General features: G+C 42.2%; 1 protein-coding gene across 3 annotated transcripts in view; it reads left to right on the top strand.

Moving 5' to 3' along the window:
- Positions 1–2,595: 2,595 nt before the first annotated feature.
- The window catches only part of bcl11ba (BCL11 transcription factor B a), a 36,928-nt gene continuing 16,573 nt past the window's right edge, over positions 2,596–22,950 (top strand). For 2 of the 3 annotated variants that reach the window (XM_062396782.1, XM_062396784.1), the window contains exons 1-2: positions 2,596–3,412; positions 11,004–11,474. In XM_062396782.1, coding sequence (XP_062252766.1) covers positions 3,358–3,412; positions 11,004–11,474 — 526 coding nt within the window. In that variant the 5' untranslated portion in view covers positions 2,596–3,357. The remainder of the gene's footprint in view (positions 3,413–11,003; positions 11,475–22,950) is intronic. The other variant, XM_062396783.1, reaches the window with a different exon arrangement.

Raw genomic sequence — 22,950 nt, forward strand, 5'->3', positions numbered from 1 at the left:
TAAACAGTGTGGACCTGAAAATGTAGTTTAAAGGCATTCCAAGTATGTGTGTGTGTGCGTGTGTGCGTGTGTGTGTGTCTGTGTCTGTGTGTTTTCTTGTGTGTTGACAGAATATGAGCGACAATTAAGACAGCTTCTACGTATTTCCCTTCGTCCATACGCAGAGCTGCTCAAAGCAGTTTTAATCCCATATCTTCATGAAAAAAAAATTCACTGGCACGAAGTCGTGCCTTAAAACTGACAATGATTTACATTTCAACATAATGCTCTGTGTCGGCTGTTATTGTGACAAAGTGCTGCATGTATCCCTCCAAAATGAAAGTGGGTGTTCTGTTATGTGTGAAACAAAGACATTTGGACGAACCTGCCATCCTCTCCTTTTTCTTGCAAATGAGCATGGTAAATCTATTTATGTCCTCCTACAGCATACTGGTGAAATAAGGAAAGCTTTTGGCTTATTGAGAGACAGCCTGAGCAGCCGAAACAAGCCCCCGTGAAGATATTTAGAAAGAAAAAAAAGAAAAAGGAGAAGGATGGTGGAAAGGAGCGGCAGCACCCGAGGCGATGCAGGAAAAGTAGCGAGAAGTCCAAACACAAAGCCGGGTGGATGAGGGACGGGGAAATGCGTTCTCGCTGGATGATCTGCCGCTCTGACAACACCTGGCCAAGGAACAAACTACAGGCTTGTCTAGATGCGAGGTAGAGAGGGATAAAAAGAACCCTGAGGCCTGCAATCCTCCCCCCAGCTCGCTTTTTTCTTTTTCAAGCAACGAGGTTGAGGATAGAGATGGAGGCACGAAGTTGAAATGCAGACATGCAGATGAAGAATAAGAAAAAAGGTTTTTTGGGAATGTGATAGCAGCTAATCCAGCTCAGATGCAGCTCTGTAGGGATGAAGGGGCTGGCAGCTGGAGTTGTAGTCATTGCTGACTGGCCAATGGTTCAAACCTGTGCTTTAAAAAACACTGACGTTCCTCCATATATATCAGAGCGACATGGCGTTTCATCATCGAGATGCCACCACAATCTAGAGACAGCAGAAAGTATGTGAGAGTGAATTCTAGACATTCACTCTCACCTACTTTCTGTTGTCTGTACACACACACACACACACACACACATACACACACACACACACACACACACACACACACACACACACACACACACACACACACACACACATCTTCAAGTCACCAAATTTCTACTTTTGTGTTTGAGCCTCCTCCTCTCCCACAGGGATGTGTGAGGATGAGAATCAGATGATATTCTCTGTTAAACAGTAGCTGCTGCAGGGAGGCGGTGAGCAGCCTGCATGCGGAGATGAGGCTTTCTGTCACCAAACCTTTTATCCATCATCAGCCTGAATCCACATCCTCCCTACACACACACGCATGCATGCACATATATACGCACACACACAAACGCAGTGCTATTTATGATGTTAAGGTGTGTAAGTGGCAGTTATTGCATTTTCACTTTTGTCTATTGTTTTAATTATAATTTTACTTTGGAAATACAATGAAATTCTTGATACAGAATATTTTGTTTTCTACAACCACTAACTTGAAATTAATGTATTTCATTTTCCACTTCAGGCAGTCTAAGGTCACTATGAGGTCACACCTGTTTAAACTCTGACGTCTTTGAACACTTAAATTGACTTTTCCTTATCTGACAGTTATATCACTCACAGCGTATTTCTAAAATGTATGTTAATTAATACGTTAAAAACAATTCAGAAATAACGATGTGTGTTTTCATATACATGCAGATTATTATAAAATGATCTGAATGATCCGTAAACCAGTGCGCTTGTGGACCGAGACAGCGCATTGTCTGACTCAGAGTCGGGTACAAATTCGGCGGCTTAATAGATTAAATACACACAGGCCTGTTATTTATTGATTTAAAAGAAAAAATTGTCTTGAGTCAGTGAGTCATTGAAAATCTTAAAAATGATTACGCGTCACTTATTTATGTTGCATTTAAATGTCAAATTGAGAGACATACATTTTTCACACGGACCGTTAAATGACAGGCCTGTGCTGTGGAGAAAGTGTCTGCACGCGCGTGTTTAAGTGTTTAAAAGGGTCAAATGCTGTGTTTGAACAGAATTTAATCATCAGAGACATTTGCGCACACTGCCCGACACAGTCTGAGTGTGTAACGAGGTGCGCACTGACACACTGCACGTGTTCACCTCTAAAACATACGAACACGGGCTCCTGCAAAGTGTCCAGCATCCTGGGAGGATATACAGAAAACCCTCGGGTCACACTTTAACGCAAATAAATACAGCTCTAATAGAGACGGGACAGAGACACAGGAGCGGCTCTGGCCACTGCGCTGTGCGCGCCACGCGCCGGAGTGGCTGCGAGGGCGTGAGGGTGGCATGCGTATGTGTGTGTGTTTGTGTGTGTGTGTGTCTGAGTGTCAGTGTGTGTGAAAGCCACCACTAGTCGCCCCCAGTGCTCTTCAGTCTCCACTCTCCCTTCTCAACGCAGACTGAACGTCACGTCCGCACTTGAACTTGAGTTTTGTCCCATTGTAGAAGCCAGCGAGGCGCACACAGCCGCACACCGCCGCACACAGCCCGGGGATGCGGGACGCTGCAGCCAGCACAAAGAGAAAAGAGGGTGGCAGTCTGTCCTCAAACCAACACTGGACGTTGACTTGAAGAGTTCAAGTCTAACCCGCCCGTTTGGCTGGCAGTGCAAGTGCAGCAGAAGAAGTGCCCACCACTTGGCAACATCCTGTGAAGTGCAGAGGAGAAAATTGGATCCCTATTCTAAACACTTTCCCACATTAGTTTATGTCCACTTACCTGCTTTGTCCGAGCAGGTACGCACGTTGTCCAAAGTGGCCGGAGAGTGGACACAGGTAGTGACCCTCCACCAGGAGCTGACCGCCGACCTCCCGCGCCTCGCTGGGTCCCTCCACTCCATTGCGTGCCTTCCTCCGCTCTCCTCTCACAGATGGGGCGAAAGTAGCGGAAGACAGAGCCGGACTATCTCCCAACCTCGCCACCGCCACGACCGAAGAACGGAGGCGCACAACCACTTTGGCACCGAGCTCCGACCGAGCGCCCGGCCGCCCAGCGCTGCGCCACGGCCGGTCACCGCAAATCGCAGCAGCCACTGCCCGCTGGAGGGAGAGCCGCCGCAGAGGGGTCAGTTCAAGGGCCAAGTTTGGGGCCAGTGCCGTGCAGTCCGTCTCGGCTGGCCAGCGAGCGGCCGGTTTGGGGGCCAGATCGCGGTCGGTATACCGGAGCAGCAGCAGCAGGAGGAGGAGGAGGAGGAGAGCCGACCCTTCCAGCGCCGCTCTCCGGGCGATGCCAGTGTAAATGCCAGGGCGATGTCCCGACGCAAGCAGGGGAACCCGCAGCACCTGTCCCAGAGAGAAATAACACGTAAGTATACCTGCGACAATTCACATCATATGATCACAATAATCTACTTGTCGTTATTTATTTTTTTCTCTTGTCAATCTGATAATTTTTTCTTCCGGATTATCGAGGCGATAAACATTTTCAAACAAACAGAAAGTTCGCAAAGTGCCCCCCCGAAGACCTTTCTTCTTTTTTGAGTTGAATAACAATCTAAGAATCAGTTTGTATGCACTTATGGGATCACTGCGGTGTAGCGATCAACTTAAAATTCTCAAACACATAAAACAGAGAGAGTGGAAAGTGTCTGACTTCTACTGAACAAGCAGCTCACGGAGAAGTCGGACTTTACTGTGACGTTACTTCTATATTGTTCCACTGTTTGTATGCATGGAGTTTTAGACAGGGGACACTGACAGTTACTCTATATTGTACAATACAATTTTCATTCCTCAAATTAAATTCGTTATTACTTTAGGATGCGCTTTCATCAGCAGATATAGATGGACATGTGAAACACACAAAAAGTCGCGTATGGATTTTAATATTTGTATTTATATTATAAAAACTTGTCTTCATTCTTTGCTTCAAGTGAAAGGCCGATAGTTGGACTTTATTTCAAGCATCACTCGCTTCTTTTTCCACTTCAGTGAAAGTAATGAAATGAATCCAGCAGAGGCGATTTTCCTCTGTGCGCACGGGCAGCCTCACTTTGAACACGCACACTTTCTTTTTCTCTTTCTGCATCTTGTTAAATCTTTAACAGACGCATTCCAGCCTCTCGGTTCGTACTCGAGCTGTTTAGTCCCGTTTTGCTGCTGCATGGAGGCAAAGTTTATACTTCCGCTGCTTGTAATATTAATGCTGCCTCTGGATTATTTAAAACCCTGCGCGTCTGACAGCCAAAATTCAAGGGTTTCCCTCACGGCCCTTTAATGCAGAGCACAATAAGTGACGGCATTTGAAGTGAAAATACGTAGGAAGAAAATCTTATATTATTATGAGGGATGGATAAAATATTTAATGCGTTTACTGTTGGAAAAAATCATGTTAGTGTTGATGTGAATTCAAGCGTAAATTGCGCAAATTAATTCAAACAGGAAACGCATCGCTTCCCTCATTTTTTACGCAAACTCCTTTTTGCGCTGACGCTTGAAAGTCCTCTGCAGATCTAATCACAGCTGATGTGTTCGGACAGGAGCCGCAAGTCTTCATGCAGGACTTTAGAGAAAACATTAGTAAAGGACACTTCGTGATGGATGCAGCTAAAAGCCTCAATCTGTTACTGGTTTACAGGTTTGCATTATTGAGGTATAAGATGCAGCTCTGTATCAGGACTGTATGTTGGGTGAATATCCCGCTTTCTTCCCTGCTGCTTCAGGGTGTTTGGGGAGATTTGTCTTGAGTGAGGTCTGTCAGATCAGATCACTTACACCACAGTGTATCAGTGTGCACCTTGCTGGATTGCTATGTATAACTTCACATCACATTTTAGAGTTGAAACTCAGCCTACCTGGCTGTGTGTAGGTTCTGTCCTCTGCTGCACGACCTGACTTTTACTACACTCACACACACACACACACACACACACACACACACACACACACACACACACACACACACACACACACACACACACACACACACACACACACACACACACACACACCTGAAGACACTGCATGTGGCACCAGCCAAATCACCTCCTGACATGAGGAGAGCTGATACAACTACAACTTGTGTGTGTGGCTGCTCATACGCAGGCCTGCGGTGTGGTCATGGTTTCCTTAAAAAATGGGTCACATTGTGCACGCTGCATGTTATTCCTGAGACGTTAGTTCCTGCACCTGCAGCACAGAGCAAAGAATACACACTAATACAATAACAGGTAGACAGACAGACAGACAGACAGACAGACAATCATTAAGTGTGGAGAGATGAAAAACATGCAAATAAAAGTTTTTAAATGAGCTTCCTGCTTGCTCTGTGTAAAAGCTGCTTTACTTTCAATCAGTGTGTGTGTGTGAGAGAGAGTGAGGTGTAAAATGCAATTTGGTATTTGTGTCTTCAGAGCAGCTCTGAACTGTCTATCTGATTTATGCTGTACATTCCATAATTCATGTGTAAGAGATTCTCCCCAATTTAGTATGCTTGAGTGCAGTCACACACGAACACACACACACATACACACACGCACTTAAATATGTATGTAGGCTTTTGTGGGCATCAACACAGACCTACATGTAAATGAACACATGCGAATCCCTCCTACAAATTCTGGTTCTCGAACTGTCAGGTAATAAATTCTGTTTGAGCAGTGTTTTAATTGGGGTTCTTTAATTTTGGCTTTTTACAACAAGATGATTCACACTCTCCAATACAATGAGATTGTGAATCCAAGATTCCAGTAGTAGAGGAACATGTGTTACTCAACCTCTCTTTTGTCTTTTACTATCTTTTCCTGAGTGGGAGGAAGTGTTGGAAACAGTAGTGCAGTTTTCTGATTGTTAAATTGTGGATTTATTTTAATTTAGTTTGGCCTCAGTCATAAAGCGACTTCCTTACAAGAAAAATGACAAATTCTTACTGGCTGGGTTGTAGTCCCATTTTCTATTATCTTCATCCCATGCAGTCTGAGATCTTATTTTTAAAACTGATCAATAAGGGATCACATGTTGGCCTGGAGTCATCTCCTCAGTGCCCGTCATGAACACTAAATAATATTTTACTTCTTAACTCCTGCTTCTACAGTTAACGTGTTGGATTGTGAAACAAATCCAGTACTGCATGCTTTCCATCACACTCATTTCCTGCCACATTACAATCAAACACACCATCATGAATGGCTAATCTTCACAAGAAGTTGATGCAATTTCTCTCCCAGAGACACATGGGAGAGATGAATCAGTGGAAATCTAGATTTTTTTTGTGTTTGTCAGGCAGATTCAGTGTGTGTTTTGGTGTCACCACGCTCAGACAGTTTACACCCGAAGGTGCAGACGTGCCTTCTGCTTCTCATTCACTGCAAATAACCCGAGCTTTCCTCCGAGAGGCTGATTTAGTGTGAAGAGATGCAAACAGGACGAGAGCTCCCATTGTAGCTGCACACACACACACACACACACACACACACACACACACACACACACACACACACACACACACACACACACACACACACACACACACACACACACACACACACACACACACACACACACACAGAGAGGGGAGAGAGAGAGGGCTGTGTATAAATTGCAGTCTCCCACTTGAGATGCATGTTTCCCTTTGGCTTGTCAAATAGCCATGCACCCTGCTGGGGCTAAGTCTTTGTTAGAGAGAGGGAATGAACCTGGCATCTCCTTCTAGTCTATCCGCTGTGAAATGTTCTGTGGATGCGCTGTCTTTAAAAAACCATAAATGAAAATAGAGTGTATTCGTAAAGGTGTCTGCTGATTGGAATTGATACATGAAGCTGTCCCTCCGATCATTCACTCCTTTCACAAATGTTGTTCAGTCTAATTTACAAAGCATATTCTCTCATATTCTCTCATTGTTAACAGTTTCCATCGTAACTTAAATACAACACTGACAGTGAGCTCAGTTTGTTTTACACAGCAGCTTTATAAATGTAATTTCTGAGCTGTGAATGTTTATTCACCTCCAACTGTGAGAAAATGTTTATAAAGCCCATTTTAGTCTGTGTGTGTGTGTGTGTCTGTGTGTCAATCCTCAGGACGAGGGGTTTTCAGTTCTTGCCTCAACTCTTGTTGATGATCAGCAGGCTGTGCACACTCTCCCAGCTACGATACTGCGTTGCACCCTCACACACACACACTCACCTGCTGTAGCTTGCATTCCAGAGAGTTGGTTTGATCAGCTGAGACTCGGTGAGCTGTCTGTTGTTCTCTCTCTCTCTCTCTCTCTCTCTCTCTCTCTCTCTCTCTCTCTTCCTGCTAGGGGGAGCTCTCAGGCTGTCAGTGCCTCACTCGCTCTGCCATCGAGAGAAGGGGGTAGCAGCGTGTGAATGTGCAACGTGGAACTTGTGTGTGTGTTAATCAGATGTCTTCAGTGCTGAAAGACCGCATTCACCTCTTAACCGTCAACACCTGCACACTCTGTGCTTCACTGTCTGTCTCTCCGTCACGCTTTCAATTTACACCATGTACTGTAAATTCAACACTGACTGACAACTACAGCCATCTGTGTGTGTGTGTGTGTGTGTGTGTGTGTGTGTATGTGTGTGTGTGTTTGTGTGAGTGAGTGTGTGCTGCAGTCTATTAACATAATGTTAAATATATAAATTTCATGAAGTTTGAAGATCTAAATTATTTAACGTTAATATTCAGTTTGGAACTTGCTTCAACAGTGTGGCCTGTGATAAGGTTCACTGAGAGTGACACGCTGTTATTCACTCATTAAACTAAATCATAAAGACTTGTATACGACTGAAAAGCAACAGAAACTCTTCACCCTCTCAGGTTGTTTTTTGAGGATGTGGGGGTGCAGGAACGAGGCTGTTCTACTGTTTGTAAAGCGTGCTTCATTCCTACCACAGCACCTCCCGGGCAGGTGCCTCTGTAGTCTGTCACACACTCTATCATCACACATGAACCCAATCAGACTGAAATAACTGCTCAGAGTTGCAGTATTTTTAAATTTGCCTCTGATGGATGTCTTAAATTGACATGGTAATCCCAGCTTCAACCGCAGCACAGTGAAGAACCTGAATTAAATTTGAGGTAAATTGATTTGTCTTTGACTACAGAGTCAAAGTTGCAAATATACTGTGATTGAAAATGATGAACACCTGAGGTTTGTTCTGTCTGTCTCTACTTCTCTATGTTTTTCACCCAAAATTTCGGGTCCGTACAGATTTGATGTCACTACTACTGTACAATGCAGTTATTATTTGATAGCAACGATGTTAGGAAAATTATTTCAGTAATTTGCAAATACTTTGCATGTAAAACAGTGCGCAAATAATATTTAGATTTGTTGTTTTGTGCCACAGAGCGAGCCACTTTAATTGCAGCGTCTGTGGTGCTCCTTCACACCATCACACAGTATCACACTGTGCGTGTGTGTGTGCAGTGCATGGTTTTGAAATGTCTGGGTGTGGCAGTAGCTTCGAGTTATGAATGACTGTAATGCTGCAGGTGTTTGTGCATCTACACACTTATCATTGGACTTATCTGGGAAAACTGGATCTGCAAAACATTTTGGTAGAATTATTGATTCTAGTAAAAATTATAAAACATGAAAAAAAGGTGGAAAAGAAATATTTTAGAAGCAGCTTGCCGCTAATACACAATCCCATTTGTGTCTTTCGATTTAAGTGACGGTTTTGTGGAGAACAAGAAGTCTAGATGGAGTAACCGCACATTTACAGTGAGAGGCGGTAAACAAAGGAAGCCAAACCCCAAAGACGGTATCCTGCTCAGAGACAATTTCCCCCTGATGACAGGAATTCAAAGCAGTGCCTTTTTGGCATTGACACGAGTCAAACAATATATTTCATATAAACACTTGTATCTTTAGCCTCGCTGCAGATACTGTCCATGGTTTATCAAGAGTGTTATTTTTGAGCTGTTCATTTTTAGACATTTTCCTTTGATTTTTTTTGTTCATCTTCAGCCCTGGTTAACTGAAATCCTATTAGCGCTCCTGCCTGACTCACCCGAGCCTTATTAGGCAAAGTGACGCATTCTTTTTTATATCTGTCATTTGAAAGAATGCTGTGACTTCAGCGCACCAGATGTGCAATAGTCTTTGAATATAAATGGCCTGTAATCAGTATTTACAGTATGTTTATAATAAACTTGTTCATATTACAGCTTTCAAGTGTAAATGTAATAATATTTATGTGAGTGGTAGATCATTGCGTATACACACACACACACACACACACACACACACACACACACACACACACACACACACACAAACTGGAAGTCAGCTGTGGGTTTCAGGGCTGTCTGTCAGTTTTTTAAATCATATTTCTATAATTGTTAACTTCTCGAGAAACACACTCCACTGTTCATGGTTGTTCATTTCAATAGCAGTGGACAGATGGCAGCAGCCTGCAGGCCACACACACAGACACACACACAAATAACTTACATACATACACAATGCATATGTATGTGTATTCACATGGTTCACATGCATATACAAACATGGTACGACACACGGTACAGGCAGTACAAACATGCAATGTATACACACATGCAGAATGAGGGCAGGAGTTGGTGGTGTGTGGAAATTGGGCCGAGCGAGCTTCACACACTGTACACCTGCTTGCACACACACACTTCCTGTAGCCGCGGCTACAGGAACTTACCGACAATTGCTCTATTTGTTCTATTTTTGACAGTTTTTTAAGATTTATTATTAAAATAACTGAATTATGAATTAAATAATGAAAATGGCGTTGATTAAGATGAATAAAAGAAATAGCTTAATTTACTATTATTTTATTTTTCGTGTTGCCAACCTCTTCACATTAGATACAAACACAAATTATATTTAGTATATTTGTGCACATATATGCATTCATATTTTATAAATGTGTATGTGTTAACATAGCCTAAGTGTATAAATCTGCATGTATGTATTTATGAATTACATTTCCTTGAATTTTCTCTTCTACTGTGCAGGCCGAGACAAATGGACAAGCTGCTGTTAATCCATTATATTAGTCAGAGATATGGTGGAGCAGGAACAGGTTTAACAATATCCAAAAAAGGAATTAATTCATTTTGTACTGAGTGCTAAATAAATATTTACTTTAAGTAACCAGCGTCCTTCTCAAATTGAAGTGAATATACAATTGAAGTGTATGGTGTCTTCACAATTTTTCAGGAAGGATTTGATCAATAGTTTCTATAGTGGTGTTCCAGGACCCCCAAAAGGTAGAAGTGGTAGTATTTCCTTACTCTTGTTGAGGGTTAAGCGCAGAGGATGTCACACCTGGTTTAGCCCAATGAGACAAATAGTAATTTGTCAATATGGGCTATCCAAATCAAATTTGATTGATTGGTTGATAGAACTGGTCAGAATTAGAAGGCAATGGCACGATTTTTGGAACCAGTGAATATATGTAATTGTCTTCATCTGTTCCCCCCCTGGGAAATTTACTGTGTTATAAGGGTTTCAGCACAGACTTTGCAGATGTATAAGCATGTATGGCACTCCAGCTCTTCCAGACAGAATAGATCTCAGTATAATTCTAGCAAACCAGGTTGGCAACTGTTTACGGCACCTGCTCTGTCTGACCACATTCAAAAGTGGAGTGCAAGGTATCACAGAAAGTCCCAGGACATCATGAAACATATAGACAGGAATAATGCAGCACACTCTTAACTTTTCCTGGAAAGATTTCATGTTGTTGCATTCAGTTGTGCCCACAAGATGACACACACCACATGACAACACAACAGTGATACAGTTATCCCAGTGATAAAAAAAGTTAACACAGCTCCTTCTGTGTTTTGTTAAATTGCCCAGCGTCATTTTCCACCCACATGTTACCACTCATTTAAAAAAAATTGTAAACTAAACAAAGTACATGTTAATCTTCTGACATGTCTCCTCTGTTTTTCTTATGGGACAGCAGAGATTGAGCACCAAGATGGCAGCCTGCTCTCCGACTCCTTACTCTCACAGTCGCTTGGCCCACCTCCCCACGCGTTGGAGCCCAACCTGGCCCACGCCCTGCCACCTGGACTTCACGCCGACCACGACTTGCTGACATGTGGCCAGTGCCAGCTGACCTTCCCGCTGGGCGACATCCTTCTCTTCATTGAGCACAAGAAGAAGCAGTGCCAAATGCCGCCTCTGGCCAATGGCTGCTACGACAAGATGAGCGACCGTGGAGGAGGGAGTCCCACTCTGCAGGGCCTACATCACCATGGCCAGCGGGTGGAGCTCAGGAAGGTGCTGGAGCCAGTGGAGATCGGCATTCAGGTGACACCTGAAGAGGAGGAGGAGGAGGGAGGAAGAGGAAGAGGAGGGCAAGGAGGGGAGAGGAGAGAGAGGACGCCCATCAAAAGAATTTGCCCCAAGCAGGAAAACGCACTGGCAGGTAAGCATAATGAAGACACTTACTGTTACAGAGTGAAACGAGAAAATGTATAGGTTTAATATCTGTTTATGTACGGATCTGGAGTGTGGACCTGGAACCGAAATGCAAAAATGTTTTTGTGGGGTGTTTATGGTGGAACTATTTCTTGACAAACAGCAGCATGTTAGATGAGGTGTTTGGGACAATATCAAACCTGCAGTTTTTTCATCCCATTAAATATAGTGGACTTTTCTTACACAACATGAATGCAAGGAAACATAGCCCATCCTCTTCAGAGTGATGTCCATTCCATTAGAAGCAAGGACAACAGAAAGAAGGGAGAGAGGGGAGACACTTGCACATTACCCACTCAAAGCCCAAAACCCCCTCAAGGACTCGGCTGGTTGAAACAAATTGTGCAAAACATGACAGAGAGACTCACCCTGACTTTCATGCAGAAATCCAGCCTAAGCCGTCTGCTTAAAAAGGTGAAAAGCTCATTAAAATTCAAATAAGCAAAGGAGGAAAAAACACTATGACAGGAAAAGAAAAAAAAAACACAGAAATGGGGATTAAAAAAAGGCTAGTTTCTCTGACATTAATTTTTGTAAAGAGGCATTTTAGCAGGAGAGCATCTGCAGGAGGAAGAGCAACAGCATTATCTCTCAAACACGTCGATATGCTCAAAAGAAGCCAGGGGGGAAAAGCAGAATATTCAGTCTGCCAGGAGGGCACCTCTCAGCTGTCCTGCTTTTTTAGGGGTCAGTTTGAGGCTGCAGCTCAGAACTCAGCAGCAACTTCCCACCAACATCCAGCAGCTCCTGAAATTACCCACAAGTCAACAGTTAAATCAGAACTTCTCAAAGATGAGTACATAGACAAAGAATATTTGTCCAGTCTGACATGTTGGGCGTTGCACAGCTCTGTACTTTGCAGAGCTGTTTGTGTTGGCTCTGTCCAGTAGTCAGTAGGTATGACTAAATTCTAATACTTTCTTTTCAAATAGTTTCAGTCTAACATCAAATTCATCCCGGCACATCAACATGGAAACTTTCTCACAGCTTCATGTTCATTTTTACAACACTAGAAAAAAAATATATGTTTTTTTGTATGGCAACTTTTACAGTAACTTATAGAGCTTTGGACAAAGAATAAATATACAATCTGGAAATATAATAAAACAAGAATTCAAAAAACTTTGACTATAGCCTGGACGATGCTTCCCACACAAATAAACTGGACAAACTAATACTAGAACTAGGAGAGAAATAGACAAATAGACAAACAAATACAAGTTGGTCTAGAGAGTAAACAGCCACATATTCAAACAAGAGATTAGATAAAGTTTCTCATGAAGAATAAAATATTAATAACATTTGAAAATCAGTGTTTTGACATCATAGGAGATGTGCTCCTAAAAATTGGCATGATATGAACACATTATTACATGTAAAACCATTAACAATTATGTGACTTGAAATAGCATCACTAATAAAGCTCAGCCAGCTTTTATGTAACTGAGGACAGTTTATTCTCAGCTGTGGTGACATTTGGACAAAAACAAAGGTATTCATCATTAGCACTGAACTAAACTCAGGAGAGAGAGCTGGCTCGAAGCCAGGTGAGGAAGTGTTCTCACAGGTAACGCTCCTGACTTTGCCAGAGCAGCACAGAGCTGTTCCGAACGTGTCACTCTGCGGTTTGGCTTGCGCTGTAAAACACTGTGTTTGGGCCTGAAAGTCATCAATATTTAACCAGGCTGTTACAACTGTGTCAGGCAGCCGCACAGGAATCCTGCGGACAGCACCTGAACCTCGGAAAGCACGCCACTTAGCTCTGTAACTGCACCACCACTTTAAATTGAACACACAACTATCTGAGCATCTGCAGAGCTGCAGTCGGGCATGTGCACCCACTGTTTGGCGACAGTGGGCACAGTATTACGTTTACATTATTCATATTTATCTGCACCAGTATATTTTTCCTCCTGTGTTTAAATGCCTGTAATATATCTAATTGTAATCCTTCTGTGAAATCAACTCCACATGAGCAGCGTTGGAAAGCTTAAAATTTTAATTGCTCAATATTTCTTCATAACAGAACGTGCAATCATTTTCCCATTAAAAACAAAAACATATTAGCGGCTCAATTGGACGCGCACTGTGGCAACTGTAAACTATATTGCTGCAATAACATTTTATGTTCCAAAATTACCCTTGGTATTTCACAATTTCCACATGAAATATGTCCAACTAGCACCTTATTAACTCGGGAGAGGACAGAGAAGTTTATTAATGGAACTGCAGTTTAATTTGGTGAGAACATGCTCAGCCCGGCTCATAATCACCGGGGGATTGAAATAAGGCAGGTGGATTTTTCTCTTTGTAACCCAGACTGTGCTTTTCCTCTTGTAGACTTTTACACTTTTCATTACCTGGTGGAAGGGGGAGGACACATAAGGGAGGAAGCAAGAGAGCATGGCGAGAGAGAGAGTGCAGGGGGAAAAGTGATCAGGGAGTTTGAATGTCAGCTCAGAACACGACTGACGACAACACTTAATTGGCTCCGAGTCAAACGATTCCTTTATTCTCAAGCTTTTTTACTACCATTTGTTCCCCATGTTAAAAGGAACACACACACACACACACTTACATGTGCGTCAGGACACTACATTTTTTTGTAGCTCTAAATTAGAAAGTGTTCCTGTTGCAGCAGAGCAGAGGCTCTGACATGGAAATGAAGCAGCACAGAGCTTATCTCGGCGCCGATGAAAACTTCCAATCGACTTTTTCTCTTGCTCTGAGGTTGCACACCATCTTGTGTTGTTTAGTCCTGTTGTTTCCTAGTATTTCCTTTGTTGACAGCAATCAATTTCATGATTTTTTTAAACTTATCTTTTCGGGTCAGTATTTCTCCATTTCCTCCTCCTCCACTTCTTTAATTGTGCCTGCTGGACATTAATGATGGCCACCACAGGGTGATGCTCCATCTCAACACAGACACAACACACACACACACTCACACACTCACACAAAAAGCTTTTGTATTATCAGTCAAAAAAGAATAATTAAAACACGTTTTTAACAATATGTTGAGTTAATAAAACACACAACTAAAACTTTTTCATTCATGAATCTTAAGGAAACAATACACACACACACCTTATGTAAATAATAATGGAGCACAGCGGTGTGTCCTTAAAATATTTACCATATGCTTATCTATCTTCAAAATGAAAGTGCACAAACTTAACAAAGAGCTGCGGCACAGTGTCGGTCTGTGTGAGTGTGTGTTTGATATAACAGCCCGTACTTTAGAGGCATTACGGCGCCCGCTGCTCTTGTTTTTTTTGTGTTGTTTCAATAAAGCTTGGAGGCCTCTAGGATGGAGCGCTGGCCTTTTTGAAGTGGTAATTACTCTGGTTTGTATCCCTGCTCTCTCTCTCTCCCTCTGTCTCTCTCTACCTCTCCCAGCCTCTGTATCCTGTGTGCTTTTGAATAGTTTTGGTTTTTGGCATGTGTGTGTGTGTGTGTGTGTGTGTGTGTGTGTTTGTGTGTGTGTGTGTGTCCACGTCCTTACAGGCTGATTAAGAATGTTGCACTGTTTGAACACACGCACACACACACACACATACACACAAACACAAAAACACACACACACACACGGTAGAAAGGTAAAAGTAAAGTAAAAAAATTATGCTTTGTAGAGTGACATGTTGATATTTAATGAAGAAAAACTCAGGTGTTGCACAATTAAAGATTTCAAACAACTGGCCCCGCACTGTGTTGAACATGTGAACATGTGAACATGTGATAGAGAAGCACAATCTGTCACCAGTGAGTGTGTCTTGCAAAGAGTGGATACATTCACAATGTCACACAACCTTACAAACTCCTGACTGTACTCTCCACACTAACTAGCTAAGATCTGCCTGTGTTTGTGTCTCATCCACTTCTTAGAAATTTTGCTCTATATTTCTTCTGTAAATCCAGCATCCTGGACACAAACCAGACACCTAGAGCAAAAACAAGTGAGACATGGAGGCTGGACCAGAGAGAGAGAGAGAGGAATGGGGGTGTTAGAGAGGCATATGGCAACACAAGGTGAGAGAGAGAGTTTTCACTATTAATAGAGCATAAAAAGGCAAAGCAGCATCCCATGCGCTTCTTAGCATTTTCAAAAATCCCTTTTTGAGATTTTTGCCTCGTCTCCTCTATGCCAGGTTAATCACTTTGCACGCACTCATTTAAATATTACAATTTTTTAATCATCAAAGCCAGTGAACATCATGCATATTCATATCATCTTACCCTCCCTCCCCCCTTCCCTTCCCCTCTCCTCCATCACCCCATCCCCTGGATCTCAGGTTCATTACTCTGCTGTGTAGCTATTAGCCACTTCCCATATCACACAGTTTACACACTATCATGCATATGTTTGCGCACACATACACACACACATACAAAAACACAGCTAGCCACCAGCGCTAACCACTGTTAATCCACTAACTACAGTAAAACACACAGGCATCCCTCCAGTCCAAACTGAGCGAGCAGGCTTGTCATCCATCCTGGCTGCTAGATGGCTGGAGCTGGGAATATTTGTCAAGAGGCTCGACGAAACCCTCATTTGCATAATTACTTTGTAGTTCTGCATTAATACAATTTGCATATGAAGCCATGTTAATTACTCCTGATCAGCATTTTTTGCATTCATGCATGGTAATTGTCAGCAACTTGCGAAAATTGATGTCCAGGCGTTAAGGATGAGACTGAATATGATCAGTGTGTGTGTGTGTGTGTGTGTGTGTGTGTGTGTGTGTGTGTGTTTGTGTGTGTGTGCGTGTGTGCGCGTGTGTGTGTATGAGGATGAAGGCAGGTTGAAGGTGACGGAGAAAGGGGCTGGGGTAGTTGGGCCAGATTGTTGTGGATTGTGTTTCAGGCAGCGTATCTCTATGTCTGTACGTAACTTTTATGAAATCTGCTTTAATTGTTGAGAATAACAGGAGAGGCTTTTCACACACACACACACAGATACACCCACACACAAATACACACACACGGCTGGAAGCCATTCTGAAGTCATTGTTTACTCTCAGTTCTTCATTTCAAACAGCATAGAATCTATTGTGCTCTCAAATTCTCAAACTGTGCCGGATTCACACACAGTTCTTTTTTAATTATTATTTTGGTTCTAATCACAATATTATTTCGCTGTTCCGTGTTTCCTTTTTTCAGAATTTTTGTTTTTGTGTTGGTGTCTTTCTTGGTGTCTGTATATATTTAGGTTTGACATTTTAAACTGAACCACACAGATTTAGAGCTATATTGTGATCGTTGTACTTGAGGTAATATACCCTCAGAGGACATCTATTTTGCCTTCTGGCTTTTGATAGCTGCTGGAATTTAGCTTTTCTTTGATGAAAATGGCATCTAAGTGAGCGAATGCTGATTTTAGAAGCCTTCCGTTTATTTAAAGCTTTTCCCTCAAGGACGAGCTTGTTTGAATTCCCCATAGGGCTGATCAGGTTTAACAGACCTGTTAAACCCAGTTTGAGACTTTCTTCATGGTCCCTCCACAGTTTAATTTATTAATGGAATTTCTTTGGCCTTTTTCATGTTGTTTTGGCACAGGGCTTTCAATGTGTGTCATGTGTGTTCTTCTTACAGTAGATGTGCAAAATTCAAGTGAAACTGAGAGCCCTGGTGAAACAGAGAGAAAACATTTGTGTTTCTTGGTGATCTTTCATTCATTGCAACATAACGAGAGAATTAAAGCCAGCAGCTTTTAGCAGCATGGAGAGGCGGGGGCGCCAACCAACACAGAGACATTTCCAACAGGATGGACATGAATCAAAAGAGGCCATGGATAAAGGTCTAAAGTGGTAACGGTAAAGACTCCTCAGCCCTGTTTGTTTTCTTTCATGAGAGGTTTCTGTTTGGCTCGGCACAGTGATCACCTGTCAGTCACACTTAGGCTTTCCCCTTTTCATTCACTTTACTACAGCCATGCAACTGGAGCCCTCACTCCTTGGACCAACCAAACAAAATTTTCTCTGATCATGTGTAACTTGGTTAAAGTTTAAAACAGACAGTTGGTAAAATCACAAACTGTGAAGCTAATATTTATCCATGAAGTGGCAGTTGCTTTATCCTCAATCGGAGCTTGGTTGATACTGAGTCCTGAAGTTGTCTGAACTTTCTTTATATATATATATGATTTTATTTTTCTATTGTTTTCTGTCGTATTGAATCTTGTTTCATTCAAGGATAAATAATAACTGACGACAGAACTTCTCACTACAATCTTACAATTTTTGATACTTTCCAGCCTTCGATCTGGAGATCTGTTGCATATAAACATATTGTAATATACCACTGTTATATAATATTGTAATGTATAATTTATCTAATGTTCAATCAATCGAATTTATTTGTATAGCGTATATTCACAAATAACAATTTGTCTCATAGGGCTTTAACAAGGTGTGTCATCCTCTGCCCTTAACCCCCAACTTGAGTAAGGAAAAACTACCAAAAGAAAACCTTTTAACCGGTTAGAAAGAACATAGAAACCTCAGAGAGAGCCACATGTGAGGGATCCCTCTCCCAGGACGGACAGAAGTGCAATAGATGCCACGTGTAAATGAAAAAATCTGAAAAGATAAGGGTATATGCAGCATAGTGTTGCATTAGACCTGTCGTTTACAGAAATATTAAAATAACAATAGTCTATTCCATTCCGAGTGAGCTGGATTTGTATCAGTGGGATTTTTAATTCAACGTTTAATTGTTTTTTATGCAGTTTCACTGTCTATATGGGACCGTAAGGACTGTTCACACCTAAAGATCACTGAGCTGCTCTCTCTCTATACATCTTAATCTGGGTCGAATCACTTTCTAAAAGCAGCTATAAATCTGCTTTTTTAATATTTAAATATATTAATAGTTGAATTTAATTAAACAGTTTTGTAAAGTCAGTCTGATAGAACTGAGTCACATGAGAACACCATGAGGATGTCACCAGAGCCGTAATGAATATTAGGGAAATACAAATGCAGTCTCTGAATACAATATAGGTTCCTCTATGAATATTCCATGTGTGGATGGGAGAGGCATTTTTACTGAATGTTGGCTTTTGTGAATCTAAGAGATCCGATCAGGTGGCAGAACACGAGAGGATGTTTGTTTCCCATTGTGTGTGAGAGCATGAAGCTGTAGTCAGGCAAGTAGAATGTGAAAGTGGATAGAAAGAGACAAACAGCAGAAGAGGACTGATTGGGGATCTTTGTGGCACTGACAATAGCTGGATGCAAAGCTATACTCCCGTCTGCATTCATGTGGAATCACTGCTGATGATATTTCAGAATGCAGGCCCTGCAGGAAAGGCTGCACTCTTTACTCACTCTAATCTCCATTGTACACTATGTAGGTGGCAGTGTGTGTGTGTGCAGTGATAATGTACCTGCTGCGTCCACCCTGCTGTGTACAGTATGTGTACTCATCTTTATTGTCTGTGTCGGATATGAACATGTGCATGTGAGTGTTTGTGTGTGTGTGTGTGTGTGTGCTTTGTGAACATTTCAGTCAGTCATAGCTTGTACACATGTAACAAGTTGACCAACACTTAGAAAACACAGCTAGAAAATAGCCCATCTAAACTTAATACATAAATAATAATTTAAACCTAGATAAAATATACGATACTCAAAACATGATAAAGGTAATGAAATAGGGAATATAACTGTTGACAGAAGTATTAGAGAATCTGGGTTTTCAGTGCAGTTGTAAAAAGCTCTTTGTCGTAAGCTGCTCATGTATACATGAATGATATTTTTAGAAACAGGCATATAATTGCCATATTTTTATTAAATAATCTGAAATATTTACCTTTTCTTTCTTTCTTGAACATCAGTGCCTCAACAAATTGGAGAACTCCTTCAAATATAGATGTCTTTGTCAAACTAATATTTCCAAGAGAGAACTTTGACACTTAAATTATCAAAATGAATGGCTTCTTCTAATTTACTGTTACATTTTATTTTGTCACTTCACTGACGCTTATTGACAATAACGTTACATTGAGTAAAACAAGGTAGTTATTGCTTATCTTTTTTCATAAGCCAAAAGGAAAAACTTAATTTGAAAGACCATAATTAGAATTGAGACGTATAAAAGGTGGATGAAGCAGACTGCAGGCCGTGCACATACACTGTAAAAAAAAAAATACTACAGTGAACAGGAAGTTCCACTTAGGTTAAAAGAAATAAAAATGAAGCACATAGATGGGATGAGATGCACTACATATCCAGTGCCCCATGGAAATGTGATGCAGACTCTTAATAGATGAGATGGAGAGAAAAAAGTGAATCTTCTAGAATACCACATCTGTAGTAATGTAAAAGGTAGACTTGGAAACACACTGCGTTCTGTATGAATAAGAGTTATCGCTTTCCACATAAAGACATCAAACTCGTGTGTAACTCCATGCTCAGTAGAGCTGTGGTATCTTCATGCCACAGCAGGGGAACAAAACGTGACAGTCTGGCCCCGGATTGGCCATAAAATGTTTTGGCTTCCAGGTCATTGCCAACTCTCTCTCTCTCGCAGCTCTTTGCTCTTCTTCTGCCTTTTTATTGCCTGAAAATATCTCCTGCCATTGCAGAATTCTCTGAATTAACTTTGGAGTTTTTCTCGGACTGAGACCAAGTCACAGGGATTTTCTGTGGCAGATTTCTGCCTGCTGAGTCTAAAAGACGACGCTGTGCTTTGTCTTGCCTCCTCCTGCCAGTGGAGTCTGCTCTGTCTCACCGGCTTTGAGGATCTGACTCTGCAGCCATTTCTTGTGTCATCTATCAGCCTGACAATGGTGGCTTCCATGACAACTCTGCATACAAGATTTGATTTAGTAAATGGAGAGATGGCAGTGAGAGTAGTGAGGGGTGTTGGGGTAAGGAGGACTTGTATATGCTGCAAAACAGACACAGCACTGACAGCACCTGGGTAATACGTAGAGCAACCCTCCGTAGCCAAGCTGACATGCCGATGCTTCAAAACCATTTTGGACAACAAAGAGACACATACAAACAACTTGGCAATATTGTCAGGGCACAATAACAGGCAGCAGCAGCTCATGCCCGGCCGCATGGACAGGATGGGATTACCACAGTATTTTGCTTCATTTTGGGGGACTCATGACTGCCCCTCTCCTTTACAATGGGCTGTTGGCGTTTAGCAGCAGCCAAATCACCACTTAACAAAACCTAATTTCTCACTTGGTTAAACTGGGAAGGATTAGGGGCCCTGTGTCGGCACAATCCGTGTTTGCTGAAGAGTGAGGGATGGGGGATGTTATGGAAGGATTTAAGCCTCAATTACAAGGAACTGAGGGTGTTTGTGTGTCCGCAGCAAAGGTGGGACACATTTAGAAACTTTGTATGAGATATCTGCAGCCGTGCTGTCCACACGCACGGCAGTGTGTGTATGTGCATGTTGCCACGGGGTGGCATAGCCTGACGAATATATATTTATACATATGCAACACCATGTATTGTGTATGTATAAATGCAACATAAACACATCAAAAGACACACCATTTAAAACATTGTACATACTGAATGATTACTGCCTCTCAGGATCTCATCCACTATAATATTCCATGGTCATCTAGCACAGCTACAACACTTCGATCCAGGGCCTTTAGCATCCTTTTGGCAAGACCTCATTCAAGAAACTTAAAATTAAGCCGGCACACGTAACAGAAGACTGCTGCCCCTGAAATTCTGAAGTGTCCCCTCACACTGCTTAAAGGCCTTTACCACCTCTCTAAACACCTTTGCACAACCTGTTCTACTGCTGCAGCTTGACCAACTTTCTCTCCTTTCACCCAAATTCAGTGTTTATTGCTTTTATGTGTTTGTTTGTTGCGAGGGACACTCTTGGTGGAAGTAAACGGCGGCCTCTCTCCATCCTTCACCCACAACCAGATTTTGAACTGCTTCAGCGTCTCTTATCCTAGAGACTTTTGAGGAAGAATAGGGGGAAAGGGAGGGGTTAGATTTCCCCCCTTAACAACAAATCCTTTGGTTTGTATCAAAGCTTTGCCTCACTCCTGCTGACACCCCTGAAGTATTCACTTAAAGGGAAAGATAAACAAAGCTTGATAGCTACAGTTGTTCTATTGATTTTTCTGGGCAACATCACAGATAAGAAAAAGAGGGCTGGAGGAGAGGTGCTGGGCTGCAGCCGCCTCTCTTTTTTCATCTGTAAATAAATCAATAATGTGTGCAGTTTCTCTCTTGAGAAAGTAGCCCCTGTCCTGTTCCCCAGGAAAGCAAATAAATGCATTTAAATTATTTCTGCTTTGATAGTTAGAGCATGTGCCTATGGATCTGGTTGCTTGCCATGTGGGAAGTGTCTTGGATTTGAATTATCTATCGTGGTGTCGAACATGGTGTAGGAGCTAATAACTGGTCATACACCTCTGATTAGGAACAGCGAGATCCTTCGATTCTTTAAGAGTTTAAAAAGAAAAGTATCTGATAACCTGTTCACTCTTATTACTGTTACATTACTGAAAACGGAATATTGAATTACAGTGATTGTTCATTTATGCACATGTTCTCCCATATTCCCTGACCAAGAGTGTTCAAATATCACACACAGCTAAATATTTGGCCCATTTTGCGACATTCACAGGCAGCCACAAGATAAATGCCCCTTTGGCTCCACTTGAAGGCTTGCAGATAAAAGGAACCTAGGAGGAAATTGCAGGTTGGCAGGTGCAGCGTTTTCTCACTCCCTGACTAAGACTGCTTAATCACCAGAGGGCTCCTGCATTGTTTTGCTCCCCTGGCCCCATAGCACGTTATTATGTCATCCAGATGCTTAGGTACATTGCAGTACTGTTCATCCACCCATGGAGGCATTTACACCCAACCCAGGACCTGAGGCAGTGTCTGGGTCTGCCCAGCTGTGATTGGCCAGTGGATACAGTGTGACTGGCCACCAGCTTGGACCTGGATCTCGGCGGACCTTTCGTCATGGCTGCCAGCACAGCATCGCCGTATGTCTGGCTGTGGTGAGATCAGTGTATCCTGTGTAGCTTGATGTGTGTTTGCCTGCCGCTGCCTCGCTACACATTTACACACATTGAAATCGAGCAGAGCGGATCCAGCATGTGATGACCTTAATGGTCACTTCTGGAATCTAATGAGCAGTGGAGGAGGCTGCAATATCAGTTCACTTCTGTGTAATTGTGTGACTTAGAAGTTCTATCTAAAGACAATAAGGCTGATCTAGCGTGCTGAACAGAAACATACTGCATGAACATAGCCCAATTTTTCTAACTATACGTCAAAGCTCTGCGAGCCTCACGCAAGTCTGCTAACTACATCCTTGAGTCGCATTTCCGGTTTCATGCCACATAATACCGTCAAAACAACGGAAGATTTAGAAGAACGAATATGGACCAAATAGAAGAGCGTTTGGCAGAAGAG

Source organism: Platichthys flesus, chromosome 10 (assembly GCF_949316205.1).
Source record: "Platichthys flesus chromosome 10, fPlaFle2.1, whole genome shotgun sequence".
Classification (NCBI taxonomy): domain Eukaryota; kingdom Metazoa; phylum Chordata; class Actinopteri; order Pleuronectiformes; family Pleuronectidae; genus Platichthys; species Platichthys flesus.